At 39.4% G+C, this 22,881-nt stretch overlaps 1 protein-coding gene across 1 annotated transcript in view; it reads left to right on the plus strand.

Moving 5' to 3' along the window:
• DDX10 (DEAD-box helicase 10) overlaps positions 1 to 22,881 on the plus strand; it is a 163,829-nt gene that overhangs the window by 11,930 nt on the left and 129,018 nt on the right. The window contains exons 7-11 of the mRNA XM_088140641.1: positions 533 to 659; positions 2,478 to 2,640; positions 4,190 to 4,274; positions 10,300 to 10,401; positions 13,220 to 13,307. Coding sequence (XP_087996767.1) covers positions 533 to 659; positions 2,478 to 2,640; positions 4,190 to 4,274; positions 10,300 to 10,401; positions 13,220 to 13,307 — 565 coding nt within the window. The remainder of the gene's footprint in view (positions 1 to 532; positions 660 to 2,477; positions 2,641 to 4,189; positions 4,275 to 10,299; positions 10,402 to 13,219; positions 13,308 to 22,881) is intronic.

Below are 22,881 nucleotides of genomic sequence, written 5' to 3' on the forward strand. Positions count from 1 at the left end.
TTTCCCCCATTTTGATCCCCAAGATTGATGGAAGAACCATGTTTTAAGGGCTTTCTGGAAGGTTAACAGGGATAGGGCTAACCGCACCTCAGGGGGAATGATGTCCCAGAGGGCGGGAGCCACAGCAGAAAAGGCACGTCTCCTGGGTCCCGCCAGATGGAACTCCTCAGTAGATGGGACCCACAGCATACCCCTCCTTCTGGACCTGGTGGGATGGGTAGATGTAACTGGGAAGAGGTGGTTCTTCAAATAACCTGGCACAGTAATTTGAAGAACTACGTATATTTGATTCTAATTACACTTAAATGAGAATGAAATGAAGTGACATTTATGTTTTACCTTGGCCCTAGTCACTCCTTTTGGGAATACGGTCCCTAGTAAATGCCATGCAAAAACAAAGGATGCCCCCAGCTTGAAAAAAGTTGGGCATCCTTTGAGGCACATGCTTACTTGAACATATATTGCTTGTTTTTCATTGCTTTTTTCCCCTGATGTTTTTACCTATTGTATATTTCTCCTCTGGTACTTTTAGTACTCCAGCAACTTTGGAACAGAACTACATTGTTTGTGAACTGCACCAGAAAGTCAATATGTTGTACTCTTTTCTGAGAAGTCACCTGAATAAGAAGAGTATTGTATTTTTTGCAAGCTGTAAAGAGGTATTGTATAATCCCATCTTTTACTATTTATAAAAAACAGCGTTAGTTATGATTCATAAAAATCAAACGGATAACAGTCATGCAGGGTGGTACATCATAGATTATCCACCTGCCAATATATTCTCCATTAACCAGAAAGTTAGAATATGTTGATAAATATTGTAAAACAGGAAAGTAGATGAAAGCAGGTAAACTGTTTTGCTGCTGTATCCCTGAGGCTGGAGAGCATTGTTGTGACTATAGTCTAGTCATGTTATGTATCAAAGTAGCTTTATAGAAGTTAGTAGTTAAGTATCCAAGCAAAGACAAGTTTGGGATGTAGGTAGAGGCGAGTGCCCCAGCTGGACTTCTGCAGGCATCCTTGTATTGTATTCGAGGAAGCGCCTGCTTTGTTTATAAATGGACCAAACATGTCATAGCAAGCATTGTCTTCCAAGCATTTTATCCTCTGAGAGGAAAGGGAAGGTACCTTTCCTGACACAGTGCCTTGTGAGTGTAGCTTTTAATAAGCACTTGGCTTAAAAATGCCTTGTCTGATACGCCTTTAGATCAAAGGGTGCTTTTTTGTAAAGACAGTATTGTTTTTGGAATGACTCCAATTAAATTGTGGCGAGATCCTTTTTTGAGATATCATGAAATTTAAAACAGCCTCAGCTCTGTTGGATGTAGCTATAAATCTGTCAGTAACTGAAAAGATTATGGTGACAAAAGACCTGGCGATTGATTAGGTTGTTAGATGCCACGAAATTGACGGAAGAAGGTATGTTCAGCGGCAGAAACGGATATATCAACTGAATTAATGAGATTTCAGAAGGGAATTGTAAATTCTGATCATGCTCCTGAGTTTTCCACAGACCTCATTTTTACGAAGCACAATGGTGGATGGTGAAAACCCAGTCCTTTTTTAGAAATGTACCTATCTGCCTAGAAAATAAGGCAAAAGTATGCTAAAGTTGTGAGAACCGGGTCTAGAGGTTAAGGCTCCAGGCTAGAAACCAGGAGCCTGTGAGTTCTAGTCCCGCCTTAGGCATGAAGCCAGCTGGGTGACCTCGGGCCAGTCTCTCTCTCTTTCTCAGCCCTAGGAAGGAGGCCATGGCAAACCACTTCTGAAAAAGCTTGCCAGGAAAACTGCAGGAACTAGTCCAGGAATCAAAAACTGACTAAAAAAACAAACAAACTGAAGTGGTAGAGAGCATCCATTGGTCAGCAGCTCTCAGCCATCACCTCCAGAGAAGCCATTCTTTTGAAAGAGCCCACCACATGTTTTTTAGATTCCAAATTTGCTCATTGACTTCAAAAGGTTGCCTTCTTCTGGTGTTTGGCTTCAATTCCCGAGGTAATTTTGTGAAAATTGCTGCATGATAAATGATAGGAAAGGAATATGATATGTCCGGGAGGAAAGGACATTTTTTCTGTTTTTTTCCCCTGGAGATATGAAGCCTTAACTTGGCTTTTTCCTCTGCTTTTTTTCATATTTTTGCAGGCCTTTGCATCCCTGTGTCTGGTTAGTTGGGGTAACAAAAGTGGCTATTCCACCTGTTGTTGTTATTATTTTAAACTGGTGCTGAGGAAGCTGCTCCTTTCTAAGCACGCCATTATATGTCGTCTTTTGGGATATCTTTTAACATCCCAATCTGGCCCATAGCCCTAGGTTTTCCTGATAGTCTCCCATGGAAGTGTTAACCAGGTCTGACCCTGTTTAGTTTTTCTAGATCAGCCAAGATCGGTTAGGTGGTGCTGGTCTACCATGCAATCAGTATGTAACATAAACTAGTTTTGCTCATAGAACTTATTGTTAAAATTATTATTGGTTTCTAGGTTCAGTATTTGTTTAGAGTGTTTTGCCGCCTCCGTCCGGGTCTCCCTATCCTAGCTCTTCATGGCAAACAGCAGCAGATGAAAAGAATGGAAGTTTACCATGATTTTGTGCGCAAGAAATCAGCAGTTCTTTTCGCTACGGATCTTGCAGCTCGCGGGCTAGGTAAATAGTTTTGCATTTCTCCACATGGTCCAGTTCTTGCAAATCAGTTGTTAAATTCATCATCTGAGGAAGAGACGAAGGCCCAGCTGGCTGAGGTTGAATGGAGAACTCATGTTCTCCAGCAACAGACCCAAGACTCTCCCCTCTGTGCTCTCATTGCCTGTGTCCCCTCCAGCTGCTTCCTCCACAGTCATGCCCCTGTTGCTTCAAGTCTGCTGTAGCTCAGGAATGAGACTAGTTTAGTTCCCTGCTAGGCAAGATCCAGGTGAGAATCCAGAAGGCCAGCCAAGCAGGAGGGGGAAGAGGAGGAGCTGGGAAAGAGCAGAACCCGGTGTTGCCTAATTCAGATAGTGCCTCGTCCACATCTCTATAAGTTTAGGATTTGTACATGTTGATCTTTCCAATCTTGAATCCCCAGGTGACAGTGGACTTCAGTTTCCATAATCTCTGGTCAGGATGGTCAGATTTATCTAGAGATCAAGTGTTAATTAATTAATTAATTTATTGATTAGTCAGTTGACCAACAACAACAGAGTGTAAGCTAACAGAAGGATAAAGTAGGTATAAATATACCAAAGTACGGAACAAAGAAAACTCAGATAAGTGCATCACCTTTACATGTGACCCCAATCTGTTCTATGTAACGAGCTCTTAGCTGAACAGCTTTAATTATAAACTTGGCAATTCTACTGGCTATATATTTATTGGCACCCTGTTGTTGAGATTCCAGTAGGGAGTTTTGTCAAGTAAAGGTTCTAAATACTGGGCCTTTGCTGGAGCATATAATTGGCATTCAAATAAGACATGTATAATGTCTTTGATATTTAGGCCTAGAGATCAAGTGTGGGCAAGGGAATCTTCAGTTAACTTTTCCTTCTCTAATTCTGCACTTTGCTGAAGCTATATCTATTCCAATGTTAATATATACTTATGCATTTCTTGCATTTTGAATGTGAAGATCTGATTGATATACTGTAAAGTAGGGTTTTATAAAAGTGGCGGTTTTCAATGTAATGGGTCATTATCTTAGTTCAGCTGCTTCCAGCATAACTATCTTTTAAAGAGAGATTTGGGCGGGAGGGGAGAGGGGGCAGGGTGTGATAGGAAAGGAAATAAACAGAAGGAAAGAACAGAGACCAGACAAAACCTTAAAAGAAAAAGAATATATTAGGAAATGAATTAGTATTAAAAAGTTAGCCCAAAGAGAAATTGGATTAGTTCCTAGCTATAAATGCACTGAACACTGCTGGTTTTAAATCATAAATGGCCAATTTTACTTTTCAATTTGTAAAATACAAATGATCTCTCTCCCCATTACCAAGTTTAAAATTATGCTTCCTTTCATTATTTAGGAAATGAAGATTCTATTCATTTTAGTTCTCTCTGACAAATACATGTAGCTAGAATATGTGATTAATTGTACTTTGTGAACAGTCTCTTTTAATGCAGTGCTGGTAAAATAGACCTGAAGTGCAGAATTCATATGAAATTATGCTGTTAGCATAGAAACTATTCATCTGTGACTGGATTTCAAATTATTTCTTTACAGATTTCCCTGCTGTGAACTGGGTCATTCAGGTTGACTGTCCGGAAGATGCAAATACTTATATTCACAGAGTTGGGAGAACAGCCAGGTACGTCCTTTGTGCTGTAGAATGGCTTTCGCTAATTCAGTGTACTCTGGCTATGTCAAACTGCATCTTCAAGAGTCAGCCAGCCAGGTTAACTAACAGTTGTGGGCATTGCAGCCCCAATATCTGGAATATATTGAAGAAAGCTGTTCAGTGTTAAACTATTCATAGGTTTGAGAAAATATTATTGTTAGCCCTGTTATTACATTAGATCAGTGTTTTTCAAGATGCTGGGGAATTCTGGGAGTTGAAGTCCACTCGTTTTAAAGTTGCCAAGTTTGAAAAACTCTATATTAGATTACATTATTAGTTTGTGAGTGGATTCTCATGCTTTGTTTGACAGCCAAGATGACTCACACTGAAAAAAAAGAGAGTGAGGAAAAGTGTGACTGGTACTTTAAGATGTAGTTTAAATATCACATTTCTTCTCCCTCTTTCCTCTCCTCTTCCCGGTATTTAGCCGTTGTGCCAGGTGATTGTGGTTCCTTGTGAACTGTAATACTTTTTTAGCGTTGGTCTAATGAACACTTTCCTTCAGTGTGAATTTTGAATTCTTTTCCCTCGTGGTCAGCCTGGTTGAGTTTGTTTTTTATGAGGGAAACAGGTTATAGATTAAATATTTAATTATGCAAAAACCTGACACAGCTCAGTTTCCGAGCCTTGAGGTTCTAGTAGCCTGGCTTATATTAATCATGGCAGAAAAATTGATAGATCGGTATGGCTAGGAGACAGTTTGCCTGAGTAGAGTGGATGAGAAGCAGGTAGGAATATGTTTGCTGTGGGTTGTAAAATATTTATTAGATGCATATATTGCTCCTGAACAAGGTTCTACTTTCCTGTTGAGCTCTGTAAGCAAGTTTGCACCTGTTTAACTTCAGTAAAGCTGGAATAACTTTTGGACACTGAACTGTGTATGTTCTTGGTATCTGTTCTGCATATGAATTTTGTTTATCATTTAGCATTGGTTCTTGCAACTTTTGTGGGAAAAGCACCAGTTAAGCCTTATTTTCAGTTCATGTTACTTGCTGAGGTCAGGTTGGCTAGAGTGGATATATAAGCAGCCTATTTCAGAAATGGAGAACCTCATGTTTTATTTATTAAGCTTCTAGTGCTTCTGAGAGAGCAGAATGACAACATGGATTCTCTAGAGACTTGGAAAACCAGGGTAGAAATGTCAAATGTCGTGAATGTTTTACCCCATATTCAATTATGTCTTTGGCTTTTTGTTTTATAAAAAAAGAAATCTACTGTAAAAACTGTGGTATTTGTGGTGGTTATGTCTCTGTCCATAGCAAAGAAGGTTTTATTATTTTGGTTTTAGACAGTATGTGATGCCGATATGCCCTGACATCTTTTGTGTTTTCCAAGAAGAGCTTGTTGAAGTTCACTTGGGAAATCTTGTCTATCTTCTGATGCATTAGATCTGTTTTTGTTTTCTCACCTACTCAAAAATTCTGTTTGGGCAGGTTATAGATTTATATCTCTTCCCTTACTGCATGTTATTTTAAAACTATGTTTTCTCTCAGGTACCCCTATGATTCATTATACATATTTCTAAGGCATTATACAATATGTTGTGCACTATAATAAATACAAAAAAGATTAAACTGCCTTGAGGAGAGTTTGGCCATTTTGATAATGTAATGGAGGTTTCTCTCAGGCTTACGAACAAAAACTCGGCAGTAGTTCCCAGATGGCCAACTTGGCATGGCTTGATGAGGTGCTTAAGCTTGAATTCAGCCGAAAACTCAGATTCCTGAAGGCGAGATAAACGCGTTTATCTCACACTAGGTTGGAGCCACTAAAACAGTTGATTGCTTCTGTTAACATTAAAGTGCCATTTAATTTAATTCCAGCACTTCTTTTTCCTCTCCTTCCCATGGCATAATGTACTTTTTGCCTTGGGCTTTCCATTCTTCAAGCTTGGTGACTGTTGTTTGTGGACATTACTTACCGCTCTGACCTGGGAAACTTTGGCTCTCAACTTATTCTGTTCCCCTTCTCATTAGTGGCAGGATGAGTTGCGCTGATGGTCTCAAAGTTAAAGTTTGTTTTCTGTGTACCAGAATTGGATGGAGTGTCATGTACTGATTAAAAACATCTGGACATTCCTGGAGTCGTTTTTGTATGGCACAGCCTGAAGATACTGTATTAAGGAGCAGGTGGAGGAGGAATCTGCAATAGAGGACCCAGCAGGACCAGGGGAGAGATTTGCTGAGTGAAATGGCTGGTGGAAAGGATTGAAGCTTTTAGAGGATGTTGGTGAGGATAGCCTGACAAAGGTGTCAGAATTCAAGAAGCTCAGGAAAGAGTTGTTTTTCCCTCTTTCTATTCTCCCTACTCGGCTAGAAGCAAGCCGGGAGTGAAAGTATTGAGAAACATTGCATGAGTCAGGGAGGGAAACATAACAGACTCTGAAAAGCTCTGTTTGGGATTGTCTGGGTAGAACTGTAGGTATATAATTTTCTTAAGCTAAGACCACTCTATCTATTGGAAGTGCACAAATTATCTACTTAAAAGCACCACAAAAATAAACACTGTAATTTAGACAAGAACTGTCTGTGTGCATCTGGAAAGTTTATACCCTTTCTCTTGCCCTCTGACACCATCCCTCATTCGGTCTGATTCAGAGTGAAAGGGAAGGAGGACATTTCTCCCTGCAACTTGGTCTCAGTGGCAAATGGAACTTCTTTTTCTGGGATCTCAGTGACAGGAATGAGGAGCATTTCTGATCTCCTCCCTTCAGTCTCCATGTCTGAGTGCTGTTTATTGGCAGAGCTGGCCAATTTCAGGGTTGTCTTCTTCCAGTGTAGGAAGCTGAGAGGCAATGGCAGCAGTAAAGGGTCTGTCTGTTTACAAAATGGCACTTAAAATGGGTATTATGGGTACAAAGTGGGTGATGATGCAACCATTTATTAGGAGGCAAAGTAGTGAGGGTACTCTGCCCATCCCTTAGGATGCTGTTTATCAGTCCAGCAGGTTGATAGGTTTTCAAGCGAAATACTAAGGCTTCACTGCCTAGTGTTGTTGTTTTCTAATAAGCCCTATGGGATCTAGAAGTATCCGTCCCCCACCCATTTCCCATGCATTATTTTAATTAAGAGAAAATGGGAACAAGTTAAAACCAAGTGGAGTAGGCAGCCTTGCGGGTGCCATGACAAGATTAATAGGTTGCATTGGAACCCATGAGCTTTAGTTGGCTTACTTCTGCTTAAGAAGAACTGTAAAAAATTTATTAGGAAAACCAACCCAAACAAAATAGAAAACGAGTTTTTTGGCAAGTCCCTGGTTTAGCTTTCACTTGACCTGAACTACCCACTGAAATGAGAAAAAGCAATTTCCTAGCTTCAGTGCTTGCAGAATAATTTTGTTTTATCAAATGGGAGCAAAGCATGAAGTTAAATTAAGGCAATATCTGATGTTCAGATATTCTTTAAGAAGAATGCAACAGGATTGTTGTGTTGCTAGAGAGGTTGCCATGAACTTTGTATTACTTTCTCATGGAAGGCTAGTTTGATGACACAGATTACAACCCCAAAATAGTAGAACAATGGTGTCTTCACGCAGAAATATTTACAGCCATTTGGTTTGCAATTTTGTTTCATGAAGTTTATTTTGATCAAATTTGATATAAAGCAAAATACAGTGCCACTAGAGGACAGCAGTTAGTTTTCATTTTTGGAAGGTCACTTTAATGCGTTTTTTTGCCAACAAATGACACATACTTTAAACGTTTTACACGTACACCTAAGTCTCAGTGCCCAGTTTGTACATTGCACTCAGCCTGACTGCAAACATACTGGCTTGCAACTGATGCGTGCTTTGTTTGCTGGGTGTAGCTAGCAAATTTAGCTTAGCATAGCTAAGCCTGGTTTTGAACCTAGAAGCAATTAGAGAATGAAATCATGATTTGTTTCAGTTTTAGCCTCTGGTTTCTTCCAAACTGGGATGCTCCATTCAGACGTTGTGCCTGGGCAGGAAAAAAAAATCTCTTTGTGGGTATAGAAGTGAATAGCATGGGGATTTTTTGAAAATGGCACTGTTCTGAATCTCAAAAGAAGCAGAGAGCGATAAGTAATGTGCAGATTATTTCTCACACTGATAAAAAAGACTAGCGGCTACCAAAACAAAAAATAGATGCAGACTGTCCCTTCTTCACTACAAGAGAAGAACATCCAGTTCTTTACAATGAAAAAATGGGAGGCGACCGACAAGAGCTTTGCAGTGATCAACTGCCTATATAATGGTGTCTCATTTGAAAGTAAGGTTCTCTTTGGAATTCTCTTAGCCTTCCTTTTAATAAGGCTATTAATCAAAGTGCCTAGATTTTTGTTCCTTGGACTTTTTCCAGATTTGACTACAAGGAGGAAAATCTGACAGTCAGCAAGATTCCATAACCACTGGTTAGATATATTCAAGGAAAGTGCTCAGTCTGATCAAGTCTTTTAGAACATGAATGGATAAACTGTTTATAGTGAATGCAGCTGTGGCCTGAGTGACTAACAACGGCAAATTTTAGAGTGTTGAAACTTCCTTAATTCTTAGGATGGGGTTTCTGCAGAATAACCTATACTTTGTGGTATATAGATAGAAACAACCTGGTCTAGATTTTTATGTAATAATGTTTGTGAGCTTAAATTATTGGAAGCTCACCAATTGCCACTTAATGGATGGAATAATTGTCCAATGATATTTATGCATGTTTTAGATATTGCAGAACAATAAGCATAGCTTTTGAGAGATTTTGAGCATGAAGCAGGAGATCTTCATTCTTAAAGTTCCAGATCTACTGTTCTTTGCTTGTAGAGTGGAAAGTCATATACTGTATTCCTCTAAATTTTGTACACCAAGAAATGCCCCTTCTCTCTTTGGCTTATGGCTTGAGTAGATGGCTTTGTGAATATACCACAGATATAATCACTAACAAGTACATTTTTAAAGAAAATCTGATGAAAGTTTTTGCTGTTCTTAAGAGCAACAAAAGAACTGTCCCTAAGCATGGTGGAAATGGTTGGATGACAGCAATATGGTTCACTGATTTCCAAATATCATAACATTTCATTGCTATGAGGACACATTCCGTATATAGTATAGGTCAAGGAAAAGAAGTATGTTGTCCTGGTATTTGTGCTAGACCTTGGTGGTACTTGGAGACAGGAAAAGAATGACTCAGTATCTCTTCCACATCAAAACCACGGAGGCTTTTAAAATCATCTTATCTATGCACTGGCTGTCTTCAGTAACCCAGGATCTTGGTACTATGAGAAAGCTGTGTCTTTGTGCACTGCAGTTTGTTTGCTCTGCTTCGCTTCTGCTACAGAAATCGTATAATTTACCAGGATTTCTGACTCCAAGGGCTTGCATTGTTGCATCCTTTTAATAGCTAGGATAGGAATCTTTGTTCTTGGCTTCAAAGGCTGACTTGTTTGGCAGGAACAAGGGTTTGCTTTTTGGTTGGTTTAGATCAGTGGACAATCTTTTTTCTGTTATGCCCTGCATTTTCTCAGGGGCTAAGAAATGGGAGCTTGTAAATGGGATTAAGATGATTTGGGGGGGGGGGGGGACCAGAGGCAGAATTGGGCAAGGATAGTCCCTTTTTTTCCCCCCAAGCCAGAAGGCTGAAGGTGAGAAACAGATATTACTGCCAGAGATCTGAACTAATTTCTAGCAGAAGTGCTTTAAAATTAGACCAATGGATGCATATCAGTAGAGCGTATTCCTGGTAATGGAAAATTCAGGTGGGAGAAAATGAACCAAATGCATTAGCACATACTTGTTCATGGTATAGATGAGAAGACGGAATTTTTAAAACGAAACAAAGCCAAAAATTAAAATGGTGTCAACTGAGGGAGGGGCTGAGATTTTGTGGGAACCCTGACCCTTCAGTTCCTTTCTGCAAGAAGAGCCTGCCTCTGAAGCTCCCTTTAGCATTTCTGAGGACAATTTTTTAAAAAGTGCAATTAGTAATTACTTTATGAAAAGCTAGATTTGAAGAAAAAAAAATCCTCCTCTTTTTTTCCTTACATAGGTACAAAGAAGGTGGTGAAGCCCTCCTTGTTCTGCTTCCTTCAGAAGAAAATGGCATGATTCAGCAGCTGTTGCAGAAAAAGGTTCCTGTCAGCAATATCAGGTAGGTTCTTTACCAGTTTGTACATAACTTAGTTATGCATTTGAGGGGGAAATAAAATGTGATTTCTTTCCCCTGAGGCCTTCTTTCTTTTTTACTTCACAAAAATTATTTTTTAAAACTTTTTTTAAAAATTAAAAATGATACAGAATGTAACGAGAGTATCCACTGGCAACAATTATTATCCAATTATTTATTTTTATAAATAAAACAAATATTACATGTATTTCAAATGTCCCTATTTTCTAGGAAAGCACATAGGAAAAACATGTTCCCATTATTTCAAAATTTTGGAGAAATGGAGGTCTGTAAATATAATCAGTCCTTTCTGTTTCTACACCTCCTGCTAGCAATTCTACTTTTTTTCCCGAGCAAAATGATGTGATCTGCCAACATTTAATCTGTTTTAGCAAAGACAGACTGAACTCCGTCAGCAGCAAAATTACACAGAATGTGAGATGATTTGGATGCTATGTGGATGTGGTGTGTATAACATTAACATCAGTAATGTATTTGTCTTTTAAAAAACTTTATCATTAGCCCCCAAAATAAAATTGGATAGAAAAAAATGGCTAGTGCAACTAATAACTCCTGCCAAGCACCCACACATCCTTTTAAAACCCACTATTAAAATATAATATTTTTCAAAACAAATGTACTCCAATCTTTGAAGAATTGAACGTTTGGGAAACATGGCTGTAGTACACAGTTCCTATGCTGCTACATTAAAATGCTAATTCGAAATAGGGCAATGTTAAATTTGTAGCATTAATGCTGTTTTAGTCTTTCTCCTCCAAGCAAAGCTCAGTTGATTGCACCGATAGTCCCTTCCTTTGCTCCTAATGACATCTGTTTTATACCTTCATGCATACAAATATAATTGCCATTTGCTACTAATATCCAGTAGCTCAAATATGCACAAAAAATAGTTCAGGTGCTGCACTGAAGTAGCTGTTGGCTTCCAGTAATGCTGTTTACAATAGTGGTTTAAATCATGGATGATAAAACGGGAGTGCAGTAAAGCTGGCAGATTCTTGTAAATGGTCCTTTTTGGTCTTCTCAAAGGAATTTAATGATTTTCAAAAGCCATTTAAATAGCAGAACTGGAGTTTGTTAAGAAGGATGCTCATTTTCGCAGCGGAAATAATGACCCAGGATTGTTTTAATACATAAGAATATTGTACCCTAAGTCTAGCTGAAGCCATCTCCTGATCACTGTTTTCAAAGGCTGGAAAAGGTAAAAAGGGCTGGTGAGATAAAGGTGAAGAGGTTCTTGAAAACATTCAGTGGGTGTCAGTACCTGTTTAAGGAGGTACACCGAAGTTAGGGCTGCAGAATTCAGCATACGAATAATATCCGCTTTCTGGTTTTTAAACAATATAGAGAAGGGTTTCCTTGAATGTCCAGTAAAATGTATTGTCCTTTGGACATTGCTAAGACTTCCCCGCTTTGTGGTTTTGTGTCCTGCACCAGCAGTTAGTGTGTAACACCAATCTTGTTTTCTTATTTTATATGATGTAGTTATTGATATGGGTTAACCATGAGGAGACCCATACTCCATAATCAGTTAATTCTATTCTCCAATAACTAGGCTAATTTATTTCTGTGTGGTTTTAGAGGATGGCTCCTTATCCTTTCTATAAGCTGAGTAATTTTTGTCCTCTGCTTTCTTTTTGATAGTTTTCCAAATACTAAAACAGATATTGGAATCTTCTCTTCTGCTGTCTCCACCAGCCAATAACATTTCCTTGTCTAGACTAAACATACCTAGTTTTTTAAAACGCTTTGCATTGCTGTCTCTATATTGCAGTCTCTCCTTTGAATCTTTTCCGGTTGCCAATATCTTCTGAGACATCTGGTGCCCCAAATTCTAGCAGATTTTAATCAGGTCACACTAATGTTGAATAATATGGCATTATTATTTTCCATGTCCTGACAACCACTACTCAGCCAATAAAACCTAAAAATGGCATTGGCGTCTTTAATTAGTGCATCACTTGGTTGACTCAAATATTATTTATAAGGCTACAGTGGGGCATCCTGCTGTTGAACTGGCTTATTCCCTGATTCTTTGGTGGAGAACCACTTTGCATTTGTGTGTGCACAGTTGTGTTTGTGAAATAACAGTTCTGTTGAATTTCCTCAGGTTCAGGAACTTCCTAGTGAAAATATTTTTTAACCACTTAAAAGAATCTCTCATGAGAAATCTCAGTATGAAAAATTGCTGCTAAATGTTCAGCTCTTTCTTTCAGGATGAGCTCAGTTTTCTAACTTTTTTATAAGTAGAAAAGGTAGATAATGTTAATTCTATAGTTTTATCTTGGAAGAATGACCTTCTTTTCTGGTTCAAATTTTTTTTGGGGTAAAGGCTGGAATTCCAGGTCTCTCAGCAGCTCAACTCCCGAGCTGGCTGCAAAAACTCTTCCATTTCAGCACTTAATTCAGAAAGAACCACCATCCAGAGCACACGTGGCTTGTCTCATGATCTTCCTTTGAATCCACCTCCCAGCCAGTGTTCTCAGCTGCAGTGGTTCTCCACACTTTGGAGAGCATCAGCCCATCATTATTCCCCACGGGAAGCTTTGTGTTGCTTCCATTATTCACTTGAAGAGAACACCACATATCAGTCACCACACCTGATATGATTTCAGCTGGATATTGTTCACAGTAGTTTTTATCCATTTTAAAATAATGGGGAGGGGAGATGAAGAATTCCTCCTATGAACATGAGACAGGTCTTTGTAGGCCTTTAGGAGAAGATATGAGAAAGTCTGTGTGGTTTATCTTTCTCTTTTCTCTGTGACTTTCTCCGCTCTCCCAGAATCAACCCTGAGAAACTCATAGATGTCCAGAAGAAATTGCAGTCCTTATTGGCTCAGGATCAAGATTTGAAAGAACGCGCGCAACGGGTAAGGGCATAACTATTAGTGCTATTGTTGCATAGCTGGCATAGTTGTAGAACCTATATATTTTAAATATAGTGCTGAGTAAGATTTTTGTTTATATGGGTTATAAGAGATCTGAAAAGACATGCTTGTTTTTCAGCTGTCTTGTCTTTGGCTAAAGTAAAGAGGTATCAGAAATGAATTGAAATTAATCAGCAGTTCATAATTTTTAGGCAGTTCCTGTCCTCACACTTAATACTCTAAAAGACACTGTGTACAAGGAGAGGGTCTGGAGAGGGAAGAGGGTAGGAAACAAGATGATGGTAGTTAGTTCAAATGGATGAAAATGATATGCATCTTTCAGGTTGATATGGTATGCATCCTTTGTTTGGGAGGTCTCTTTCCTTTCTTCTCTTCTTTCACATCTCCTGTAGCTTTCTGTTCTTCAGGTCAAGATGAATCTGCTTCTTGTCTTTTCAGGACAAGTTGATCCTTTAAAAGCCCTTCTGGTGATAGTTAGGGAAGCAAGGTCATGGGTGCTCAGGATTAACAGCTCCCCAAGTTGTTTGGGGTTTTTTCCCCTTTCCCTCCAGGCAAGATGATTTCTCAGAAGGCCCTCAAGTAATAATTCAAGCATATATAGTTTCTTATGAAAGAAGATGAAACTCAGTACTATAGACTTAATATCTTACTTGAGAGCTCTGAGCATTGAACTGTCAGCATGCCAACAGCAAGACAGTTGCTTCTTCCCATACTGGCCAGTGAGGCAGGTGGCTTTCTTCCAAACAGTGAATGTCTGCTGACCATAGTGCTCTTTTATTTAAATATTTATAAATCTGTTTTCTCACTTAGTTTCCCAAGCTGTTACAATATTATGGCAGGCCTTTAAAATTTAAATCAGAAACAAAAATAGGGTGAAATTCAGCCTCAGCAATAAACCGTTGGTAAAATAACAATGTAACTGCTAACACATGTGGCTTAAACAACATTCATGGCATAGGACCGGGTTACTTGTGGGATCCTCTCTCCTCAGTTGTATGTACCCATCCTGTGAGATCCAACAGGAGAAGCATGCTCTGGGTCCCATCTGCTAGGGAATGTCATCTGGCAGGTACCCAGAGGAGAGCCTTTTCTGTTATAGTACTTGGCCTCTGGAACATCATTCCCCTGAGGATTAGACTTGCCCTGACTCTACTAGCTTTCCATAAATGCCTCAAAAACCTGGCTTTGTTGCTGAGCTTGGGCCTGAGTTGTGTGACTGAACCCGAATCTTGGTTATATTGAGGGTGTTGGTTAGTTTTTCCTCAGCTCCTATACTTGTTATTTATTGTAATTTATGTTGTTTTTATCTTTTTATTTCCTGTTAGCTTCCTGGAGTCATATGTTTGAGATGGGCAGCCAAATAAATTGAAAAAATAAATCAGAACTAGTTAAAAATAATTTTGACTGAGGAGGTGTAATGGTATGTGGGAATGACCTTGGGAGACAGGGCAAAGTGACACAGCCAAGGGAACAGTCAGATAAAAGTCAACTTAGCCCACAGCAGGAATGTGGGCAGGGCAAGTGGTTCGGAAGAGACCTTTCCTAGTTTCTCAGGCTGTAACGGGGACAGGAGGAGAGATATACTTTCAGACTTGCAGGATTCTGTTAATGTAACCTTACAATAAAGTAGAATTAGCTCATCTGGTTGTGTTTCCTGTCTGGTCTACCTTGCAAGGCTGACAGGAGGTGAACTGTGCATTCCTTGGGAAGATGATTGGGACTGAAGGGGCCACTACTAAGAAGACTTTGTCTCCCCTCTCCTGCAATACTAGATGTCCTATTTATATACGCTCAACTTGAATTTGAGCATAGGTGTGAAGGTGGGGATCAGGATCATGCTGAAGAGAAGGACTGGCCATGTTCTCCCCCGCCCCCCCCCCCAAATTTCATGCATGTAGAAAGGAGGAGGTAGCATAAAACTCTAAACTTTTGCACCAACGTTTGGGCAGTAACAACCAGTTTTATTTTAGTCAGTTTTGACATATCTTTGTGAGCTTGCATTCCCTTATTTCTGTTGTGCTTTTGTGATTGAGTTGATGTGCCTTGGTTTCTTCAAATTGTAATTGCACTTTTTTAACTTCACTTGTTAGTTGCCATAAATATTTTATAGAGCAGCTGGGTGCTGCTGATAATAATTGTCATCCCTGTAGTAGTCTGTTGGCCACCTGAGTTTCCTATTGATTTGGAAACATAAGCTCATACAAAAAGAACAGATTTTTTAAAACATATCTAGGGACATTTTCTTAGACAACTTCATAAATTAAAAGAAAAAGCATTTCTACAGCTTGAGAAGAATGTATGAGGTTTCAGACTGAAAAACAAGGGAAGGAGGAGATGTCCAGAGGGAGATCCATATGAAAGGGAAATTGGTCTTCTTGAGCTTTTAGCAAAACTTCCCAGATGGTTAAGACTTGAGAAATGTATGTCGCAAGATTTTAAAAAAACCCTCCCTTCCCTGCATTATATAGAAATACTTCAGAATTAAAAGGACAGATTTTTTTTCCTTTTTTCACTCACTCTATCCTTTACCAATAAATGTTCACATCTGGGCATGGCAGGGCAAAGAGACGCAGCCAAGGGAACAGTCAAAACTTGAACCTTCTAGATGTACAGAGATGTAAGAAGCTACTTTATTCTATGTCATCTGTTACTTCATTGTAGCTTAGTACCATTAATTGTGATTGGCAATGAATTGTAACCTGTCTAGAAGAGAGGTCTATTTCATGTCATCTCTACTTTATCCTTTTATTGTAGCAAAGGATGGTCTTTGGGAAGGAGAAGAAGACCTTTCCTTTTTTCCTCCTGAAACTCATGCTGTGATATAATAAACAGATTTCCCTTGAGTTAGAGTGGTTCCTGATGATTGCATGAACAAATTCATCTTGTTTTCTTGAAAGAGGTTTGCCACTGTCTTTTTCCAGGTTTGCTTGTCTTTGAATTTCCTGCTGATCTCCCATTCAAGTATTAACCAGGACAACCTCCATTTTACTTTTCAAGATCAGCCAAAGCTAGCCTAGGACTGCCATCTGTTGTGACCTTTGTGTAGTTCATCTTTGAGCTGCAGGCAAGGATCATATGGCAAATTGATTTCTTTCTACATTATTATTAGTTCAAAAAGGATTTACGTTAAAATAGTGTAGTTCACTTACTAGATTTTTATATTTGTTTTTGGTGTGGCAAAAACTTGCATTATGTATATCTCTACATATATCCATATATAATGAGAACCAACACTTTGCAGTTCATAAGGAATTCTGAAGTAGAATATGGCAAAGCTCAAATCCTTTTGTAAATACATACATTTGAATAAAAATAAAAATTGTTGAGATATAGAAGATGGAATATTGAGCTTGCCCTGAGAAGATCTGAGGTTGTATCATGTTTTGGTTATCATCTTTGATTACTTTTTTTTTTCAACTTAGCTTACTTTACTGGATAAAAATGAAGTAGAATCAAGTAGAAAATTTAGCCTACTGAATCCTACCCCCTACTTAGTTCAGGAATCCAAATTAATACATTCCAAACAAATGGCTGTGTAGTCTGTACTTTAACATATTTGGTGACTCATAGCAATATGGAATCAGCTACTGTTCCGAGATCTCTTTTGCAAGTACTGTTAACAAGCCAGATTTTTCCCACTCTATACTTGTGCCTTTGATTTTCATTTCTGTGCGCATTTGTTTTTATTAAATAATTTCTACTTTCAAGCTCATTTCTCTAACATACCAAAATAATTTTCAATTTTATTTCTGCTTTTGATGATACTATCTCACTATTGTAAATTTGATGAGCCACCTCTTTATCTAAGAACAAAAATATTGAAAAGTAGAAGCTCCAGGGCTGCACCTTATGACACTCATTCGGTATCTCATTCTACTTTGATGAGGAACCATGGATATGTAGTCTTTGAGCTTGCTATGTGCACATTTAATTATCATTCCATCCAACCCACTTTTAACTGGATTGCTTAATCAGTATGAAATGGATAGTGTGTCAAATGCATTGCAGGAAAGAGCATTTGATTTCTTTACAGCGTTCCCACAATCCATTCAGGAAGCTATCTGATAAAAAAAAATGACATAAGGTTGATCTGTCAAGATTTATTCTTCAAAAATCCATGCTGATATTTGATAATCATTGCTTTTAACATGCTTACAAAATTAAGTTTTAAGACCCACTCCAGTATATTCCCAGGTGTTGATGACAGGCTGATCTATAGTTTCTGAAATCCTTGGTTTTTTTCTTTTTAAGATAGGAACATTTCCTCTCCTTCAGTAATCTGGCACTTCACTAGATCTCCAGCATTTCTCAGAGATAATATATAAATCCTTGGTCAATCTATCTGCTAGTTTCTGCAATACCCTAGGAGGCATTTTATCTGGCCTGAAGATTGAAACTCACTCAGACTAAGCAGATATTCCTGCATCATGTTTCCATCAGTCTCAAGCATCAATCTCTTCAGTCTGCCCTTCAATTTTTTCTGATTTACTTTTGTTGGAAAACACTGAGTCAAAATAGGTGAATAGCTCTCCCTTTCTTTGTTACGTGTTAGAATTTTGCTGTGTTCATTGAACAACGGGTATACTGATTCTTTTTGGTTTTGTTTTGTTGAACATATCTGAAGATTCTTCATTTGTTCTTAACATCCTTCATCAATGTCAGCTATTTCTGAATTTTGTTTTCCTGATACTGAGTTCCAGGCTTCATATTCTTTCTTGGTAACCTGTTCCTCTGTGTTTTCAGGTTTTCACACTGGCTTTTTGTCTAGTTGCCTACTTTTTCTGTTGCCTTCCCCCTAGTTGGAACTCTTGTTGGAGTTGTTTGCAGTAACCCGTACTTATTCTAGTTTATAATCTTTATGTATTTCATCATAAACTCTGTAACAAAAGGGAGGCATCTGCGTGATAAATTACATCACAAAAGTTAATCACACAGAACTTGCATTTTTAAAAGAAGCCATCGAAACTAAAAACAGACCCCCTTGTAGATGATTTTTTACTGCCTCAGAAATGAATTTAGGGACCCTTTTTCTTTATTTGACACAGTTCATTGAGATGCCTTACAATTATTTCCCTTGGTTTGCAACACATGCCAAATTTTATGACAACTCACAAAGCTGGAAAAACATATTTACAGTTTTGCTTGTAAAAACTATTTATTGCTCCATTTTTATCACACGTTTCTTCCAGTAGCTCAAGGCAACACATGTGCTTCTTTCCCACCTCCATTTTACTTTCCAGATCACACTGTAAAGTAGGAAAAGTGAAACATAGTGCTTATACCAATGAGTTACAGTCAGGTCCAGAAATATTGGGACATCGACACAATTCTAACATCTTTGGCTCTATACACCACCACAATGGATTTGGAATGAAACAAACACAATGTGCGTTAACTGCAAATTGCCAGCTTTAATTTGAGGGTATGTACATCCAACTCAGGTGAACAGTGTAGGAATTACAACAGTTTGCATATGTGCCTCCCACTTGTTAAGGGACCAAAAGTAATGGGACAATTGGCTTCTCAGCTGTTCCATGGCCAGGCATGTGATATTCCCTCAGTACCCCAATTACAATGTGCAAATAAAAGGCCCAGAGTTCATTTCAAGTGTGCTATTTGCATTTGGAATCTGTTGCTGTCAACTCTCAAGATGAGATCCAAAGAGCTGTCACTATCAGTGAAGCAAGCCATCATTAAGCTGAAGAAACAAAACAAACCCATCAGAGAGATAGCAAGAACATTAGGCGTGGCCAAAACAACTGTTTGGAACATTCTCAAAAAGAAGGAACGCACCGGTGAGCTCAGCAACACCAAATGACCTGGGAGACAACGGAAAACAACTGTGGTGGATGACCGTTGGCCAGATCAAGAACACTCTCCAGGAAGTAGGTGTATGTGTGTCAGGGTCAACAATCAAAAGACGACTTCACCAGAGTGAATACAGAGGGTTCACCACAAGATGTAAACCATTGGTGAGCCTCAAAAACAGGAAGGCCAGATTAGAGTTTGCCAAATGACATCTAAAAAAGTCTTCACAGTTCTGGAACAACATCCTATGGACAGATGAGACCAAGATCAACTTGTACCAGAGTGATGGGAAGAGAAGAGTATGGAGAAGGAAAGGAACTGCTCATGATCCTAAGCATACCACCTCATCAGTGAAGCATGGTGGTGGTAGTGTCATGGCGTGGGCATGTATGGCTGCCAATGGAACTGGTTCTCTTGTATTTATTGATGATGTGACTGCTGACAAAAGCAGCAGGATGAATTCTGCAGTGTTTCGGGCAATATTATCTGCTCACATTCAGCCAAATGCTGCAGAACTCATTGGATGGCGCTTCACAGTACAGATGGACAATGACCCAAAGCATACTCCAAAAGCAACCAAAGAGTTTTTGAAGGGGCAGAAGTGGAATGTTATGCAGTGGCCAAGTCAGTCACCTGACCTGAATCCCATTGAGCATGCATTTCACTTGCTGAAGACAAAACTGAAGGGAAAATGCCCCAAGAACAAGCAGGAACTGAAGACAGTTGCAGTAGAGGCCTGGCAGAGCATCACCAGGGATGAAACCCAGCGTCTGGTGATGTCTATGCGTTCCAGACTTCAGGCTGTGATTGACTGCAACAGATTTGCAACCAAGTATTAAAAAGGGAAAGTATGATGTATGAGTTCTGTCCCATTACTTTTGGTCCCTTAACAAGTGGGAGGCACATATGCAAACTGTTGTAATTCCTACACCATTCACCTGAGTTGGATGTACATACCCTCAAATTAAAGCTGACAGTCTGCAGTTAACGCACATTGTGTTTGTTTCATTCCAAATCCACTGTGGTGGTGTATAGAGCCAAAGATGTTAGAATTGTGTCGATGTCCCAATATTTCTGGACCTGACTGTATCTTGGTCAATCTATCTGCTAGTTTCTGCAATACCCTAGGATGCATTTTATCTGGCCTAAAGATTGAAACTCACTCAGTTTCATTGATAACTCAATGAGTTATCCAATAACTTTCTTGGTCGAATGGAATTGGATTGTCCAGTCTTAGTGCAACCTAACCTCACTTGATGCCTTCCAGATGTGCCTGGGCAGCAACACCAACACTCCTTGGGAGTGCAGTGCTGCAATGGTATCAACTGCTCTTGCTAGCTCTCCTTGCAAGATCAGGACTACTAAAGACTTGCAGGACCCAAAGATTTCAGATGGAGCCTGTTTGGAAAGAGATTATCTGATCACTAGGTGTGAAAGCATTGCTGCCTTGGAGTTGTAAGACTGCCCCTTAGGGAGCATTCCCTGTTTATCTTTATGTGCAAGTATTGGAGGACAACAGGGATTCTAACAAGGGAGACACTGCCACATATTTCTGGTCTGATTAAATTATAGCTTGGTAGTGAGGGAATAGAGCATGGTCTGCAAGCAAATACTGGAATAGTAACTGGCAGGAGCAGATATGGTGGGAGGTTGCAACCTGGCTGTTATAGCAAAAGGAAGAAGGCTGGTGGCTGGCCTGTTTTCAGGCTAAAGTCTAGGTAAATCAAGGATATTGCAAAGTTGGCCCCTTTCATTCCAAAGAACTTGCTTTTTAAAGCCATGTCAGGTGGCTGGGAGAACATTGTGTCAGAGTCTGCACACTCAATCCCAAAGTTCAGTAAATCCTCTGGAGACAAAAGGTTCCATCAGAGATTTCTTTATTTAGGAGAAGCACACAGCATCATAGTTTGTTGAGTCTGACTCAACATAGCAAAGCCTTGTCTTTTTAAGCCCAACTTCCCCCCCTTCTAGGTTTCTATTCCTGCTTGCAGCTCTTCGTGCCTTGCTCCAGTTCTCACACCTCCTGGCCTTGGATGTCTGGCTCAGGATAGAGATAACGGCACCTGGCCTCCTCTTTCCCCCCCTTTTATGGCAGGTCAAGCAAACAGTTAGAATAACATTCCCAGCATTTCACTATTGATCTATGGTTAGCAATAAAAGCAAAAGTATGGTTAGTAATCAAAGCACATTAAAACAATTGAAGATTCTGGTTTGCGTAGATCCTGACACATTGGCTATCAAAAATTTGATCATGGATGAAGTACTTTGCATGTATCACAGAAATCTGATTGAGAGAGGAAGGGAGAGTTCCTCTCTCCCAACTCTGTTCCCTGGGTTATACTGTGACATAACAGGCTAAGGTGGTGGTGTTTAGGAATTCCAGCTCACTGACCAGAAACTCTGTTTGATTCTCTGCCAGTTTTGAGTGTTTGCTGTGTCTGGGTGGTTGAGATATACAATAGTAAACAGAATCCACCCTGATGCATAACAGTCTCCCTTTCTGAGCTAGGCATATTGATATCTGATGTTGCAATGGACTACCCTTGGCTTGTTCTGGATGACATCAATATGCATGCTGAGGTTGCTCCGTTAGGAGTGGCTTAGGATTCCATGTCTACCATGACGACTATGATCTGTTCAAATGGTATCTGGGCCCATGCATGCAGCAGATCGTATTCTGGATTTTTTTTTTTTTTGGTTCATTGGGGGCTCCTTATCAGAATATAGAACTAGTTGTAGCTTTAATGCTATGGAAACATTACTCTATGATCAGTTTTAAACTGGCAGCTGCAAGAAATCTCTGCAGAAGTGAAGGTCTGACCTTGATGCTTAGTGCTCCCAGATGGTTTCCTCAATTTCCTTTCTTGTGTGTCAGCCCTGACTGATCTAGAGATGGCCAGAATAGCTGATGCTATTGTTCTAAAGCATCCACTTCCTGCCAATAGAGCTCCAAAGGTATCTTGGTTCATTAGGGAGCTGCGAACACTGAAATGGGTTAGATTGCTGGTGGAGGAAGCCCCAAGACAAAATGGTTTGAATTGAATTATTGTATCTGCACAGAAAAGACTGATGCTTTTCCATACTGTGAGCATCTCCTGCATCAGTATAGTGGTGATGGTAGGGAGCTAGGGCAGTCAAATGCTCATTATAAAAAAACTGTCATCAGTAGTTGCAGACAAAGCCAGTCAGATTCATCTCAATGTGGACACCAGTATTGGGACAGTCAGTAGGGAGGTATGTTCATATGGATTCTTTTCAACTTATAGATCTTGCAGATAGAAATGGGATGTCTGGAGAAGTGCAGGCCACAGCCTGTTTGGTTGAACTATATCTCTCCTGGCTGCTTAAATCGACTAGATCAGGACTGGTCCTGTGAATATAGGAGGTGATTAATGCCTCCTTGAGTGATGGATGTTTCCTGTTTGCTTAAAGGAAGCAATCAGATGAGCTTTATTGGGGAAAAAAACAACAACAACTCCATGAACATGAAAGAACTTTGTAATTATAGGCAAGTCTTTAATCTTCCAACTTTGGAAGGTGATTGAAGAAGTTGTGGCCTTGTAGCTGGAGATCTGGATCCATTTTAATTGGGGTGTCACCCAGGATATAGTACTAAGATTACTTTAATCGCCTTGGCAGAGATCCTGCTAATTTTCCTGGATCTCTCGGCATATACTGTATAAATGTAACTTTTATAATTTGTCATTTTAATTGCTGTAAGCTGCCTCATAAACAGGATAACATAGAA

Source organism: Python bivittatus, unplaced genomic scaffold (genome assembly GCF_059951505.1).
Source record: "Python bivittatus isolate LINGU-HERP-01145 unplaced genomic scaffold, Pbiv_v1 ctg000340_np1212, whole genome shotgun sequence".
Classification (NCBI taxonomy): Eukaryota; Metazoa; Chordata; class Lepidosauria; order Squamata; family Pythonidae; genus Python; species Python bivittatus.